At 28.6% G+C, this 3,722-nt stretch overlaps 1 protein-coding gene across 1 annotated transcript; it reads right to left on the bottom strand.

Annotated features, from left to right (window-relative positions):
- Positions 1 to 1,863: 1,863 nt before the first annotated feature.
- Positions 1,864 to 3,049, bottom strand: LOC101505332 (EPIDERMAL PATTERNING FACTOR-like protein 5). Its single transcript, XM_004496628.4, has 2 exons — positions 2,721 to 3,049; positions 1,864 to 2,638 (listed from the first exon to the last, which is right to left on the bottom strand). The coding sequence occupies exons 1-2, from the start codon at positions 2,818 to 2,820 to the stop codon at positions 2,409 to 2,411; spliced, it is 330 nt and encodes a 109-aa protein (XP_004496685.1). The 5' UTR covers positions 2,821 to 3,049; the 3' UTR covers positions 1,864 to 2,408.
- Between the last annotated feature and the right edge of the window lie 673 nt (positions 3,050 to 3,722).

Here is a 3,722-nt window from a genome sequence, read left to right as displayed (position 1 = left end):
TCATTCAAGTTTTGACGTACAAAATTAAATACGTTTAAGATTAATGGGAATGAAGAGTGTGTGTATTTAATGATTCTGTGTTAAAATATTTCCATTTCCATTTGTTCAATTAATGCTTGCCTACTTTGTAAAAGTAGAAAAAACAAATTTCAACAATAAATATCGTCCAAAGTACTACTATCATTTATCGGTTGTAACCCTTTAAAGAAAATGGTTCAACTTTGGAGCATTTTTAAGCGTGTCGATCTTCTACTTCAATTGTATGGGGTGTATAATACCGTTATGAGAATTGAACCATTAAATTAAATTAAAAAGATAATTTTTTTCTCACTTAATTTAATAGTGTTACAACTGATGCACCATACAAAATGTGTACAAATCTAATTCCTATATATTTGTACTTGTAGGCATGAAACATTTATGCCTATATAACTGCAGCTGCACTTGAAGCTCCATTATTCAGAAATTGAATTTGCAACAGTTCGGATTTTCAAAATTCACATAGATAGATACATTGATTATCGTTGATTTTGATTGAACAATTAACAAATATGCAAACTTATTATTGATTTTATAATTTAATAATTCCAATTTTCAATATAAATTATTCGATTTTAATTGCACGACTACTAATACCTAACTACGACTCCATTATTCACATATCACTGTGATTCTTTAAAATATTTTTTATTTTTTAGAATGATTCTTTGGACAAAAGAGTAATTTAAAACTTGATTTAGGAGTCAAATATTATTAAGAGAAAGATCATATTATACTGATTTATTTTGTTAAGGTTAATTTTTTATGAATAAATCAAACTCGGTATACACTCTATCCAACTAGTATTTATGATAAGATTATGAATAAAAATAATAATAAAAAATAAAAAATAAAGCAAGAATGAGTAGATATTTCCTCCATCTCATAATTAGTGTTATTTAAGATAAAATAGTTATTTCAAAATAAATGTCCTTTTGAAGTTTCAATATAATTTTAATTATTTTTTTTTATTACTCTTTAATAATTATTATGTGCACAATTTATAAAATATTATTTTATTTTACGTTGATAATTTGATAAATAAGTTCTCTATTGCTTGTCATTATTATATTTTTTTAATATATGTGCAATATAAACTGAGAGAGTAAATTAAAGAAAAGACACAACTCATTATTATAACTTGATGGTGTGTATAAATAGAAAATTTAAGAAAGTATAGGAATTTATGATACACATATATATATTATCTGCATGTTGGGTATTCGAATACTTAGCTACACTATAATTTTACAATAATTACATTAAAATTAAACTTTCACTAAATTTATTTAATTGGAAACGTAAATTGGACTAATTTTTACGGAAGAAAGTGAAAACAAGAATAATAAGCAACCATGATGATCTATAACAAAGCATGGCATAGCATATCCGTTTTGTTTGTTGGCACATTAAAATCACATGGAACTGTGTCAAACGTATCTATCTGCAGATGAGAAAACGCCTCTAATTGGCATGTGCACATTTAATGGAATGCCTAATGCCTAATCTACGGCATAGTGAAACAAACAGTGTGATCAACAAAGAAAGATCTTGTAAATAAATGCATTTAAAAATATACTAATTCCAAACAAAGAAAAATTAAGAATGCAACTATGTGAGAAACAGTTGTGAGATAGCATATGCTGCATATATAGCCATAAACTTCAAACCAGTACTACAAGTACAACCAACACAGTTAACACATCAATAAGATAGATAGATAAACCAAGCCATTAATAGATGCTTATTCCTTCCCTCCATCTGAGAGACCTATATAGTATCAAACTTTCAATCAAACACATGATGAAAAGATAGAGAGACTAATTAAGAATAACAAGAACATGGTTAGTTCTCTGTTTTCTGAAAAGATGGTAATTACAAGTTACAACCTTCACATATTTTTGTCATTGTCTTAAAAACATAAAGGGTGTGACACAAACATAAATCGAAAACAAAAAAGGAAACAGAAATGATTTAGTAGTATGTACAATAGAAAAGAGATAGTAGTAGTAGTAGTAACTAGTAACTAACGAGTGTGTGTTGAAAAAGCAGAGAAAAAGGGTTCACTTCTTCTCTCTCTCGATAATCACACCCAACCCAACCCAACCCAAAACATCTTACATTCCCAATGTTTTCTTCATGTCACTTTAAAAAGGTTAATCCAAAAATCAACACAACCTCAGCAACATTAATCAATGCACCATAAGAAAAATTAAAAACCCAAAAGGGGAAAAAATTTAAGATGGCTGCTCTGCAACATTTTCCCTGTTTCGGTTCTGGCAACGTTTGTGTTTTTTCTTTTGTACTAGGATAATTTATTATTTATATATATTTATTTAAATATATATAAATAAATATTTCTCTTTCCATCAAGGTAAAAAAAGCTTGTTCCCACACTTGCAACGCCAAGCTTCTGGATAATACTCAAGACGTATGATTAAACCGGGTTGAACCGGAACGTGAACCGGGTTGCAGGGAGTGCACCAACCGCACTTGGATCTGCAGGACGGAGGAGCTGACCCTGGTCCACCGAGTTTCTTCTGCTCCGCCGTCTCTCTGGTCGGAGATCCATTTTCAACCTCTTTCACTGTTCTGCTACCTGAGAAAAAAAAGTGAGTGATTAAAATTGAAAAGTATTAAGAATTGAGGGACGAGTGGTATAAATGAAAGTAGGAACTTACTGGGTTGTGGTGCGAGAATAGTTATAGCTGAAGAGGAAGAGAACAAAAGAAAAATGAAGGTTGGTAATAAGAAGCAATGGTGGTGGTGTAGTATGCACATGTTGGTGTGAAGTGGTGGAATGCGCACGTTAGAAGAGGTGAGAGGATAGTGTTGAGTGTTGACGGGGAAGGTTTGTGTGTGAAATAATTACTGCAGGTAGTTGCAGATTGTTGCGTGTGTATGTTTTTGTGTTTTGTGTTTTTTGAGTGAGAGAGAAAGTCCAAGTCAAAAGAGAAGAAGAACCCGAGAGAAGAGAGAGAGAGGTTTGGGGCATGGACCCCATAAAACTCCAGAATCATTGTCATGGGCTGTGTTTGTGTGTTGCAACTTGTTAATTACTCCTACCTTACTTCAACATATCCTTAATTTCTTAGTACAAGTAGAATTTCTAACCTACATTTGCCAACTAAATGTTTGATTTTCAAAATAATACTTAAATCAGTTTTTTTTAATATTATTTTTAAATTTTTTTAAAATTATTTATTAAAAGTGTCAGTAAAAATAAATTAAAATTTTCTGAACATTTTTTTTATTAATAATCGTAAATATTAAAAAAATTATTATAAAATATAAAAAACCTAGTATAATAATTATAAACAATGAAATAGTATCTTTTATATAATTATATTTTTTTTTAAATATAATAGTCAAAAAATAATTATTTAATTCATAAAAATAATCTTTAATTTATATATTTAAAAAAGTATAAAACTCTTCAAATTGTAAATATACCGTTGAAGTTTCTTGACATAAGTAAACTTTATTTGTTTTTATAAGGACATATAAAGAGAAAAATATATTCCATTATGTATTGATTTTCTAAAGAGGCCACATTATACGAATTTGAATGATTAAATCATTTTGAAGTTATTACTTGTTTTTTTTTTCTTCTTTTTTGTTGTATTAGATTTAAATATCCCTTATACTTATTTTTAATTAATATATATTTGCCCTTAAAAAAA

This window comes from Cicer arietinum, chromosome 4, assembly GCF_000331145.2.
Source record: "Cicer arietinum cultivar CDC Frontier isolate Library 1 chromosome 4, Cicar.CDCFrontier_v2.0, whole genome shotgun sequence".
NCBI classification, from domain to species: Eukaryota; Viridiplantae; Streptophyta; class Magnoliopsida; order Fabales; family Fabaceae; genus Cicer; species Cicer arietinum.
The sequence above is the reverse complement of the archived record's forward strand: the minus strand, read 5'-3'. Positions and strand labels throughout refer to the sequence as shown.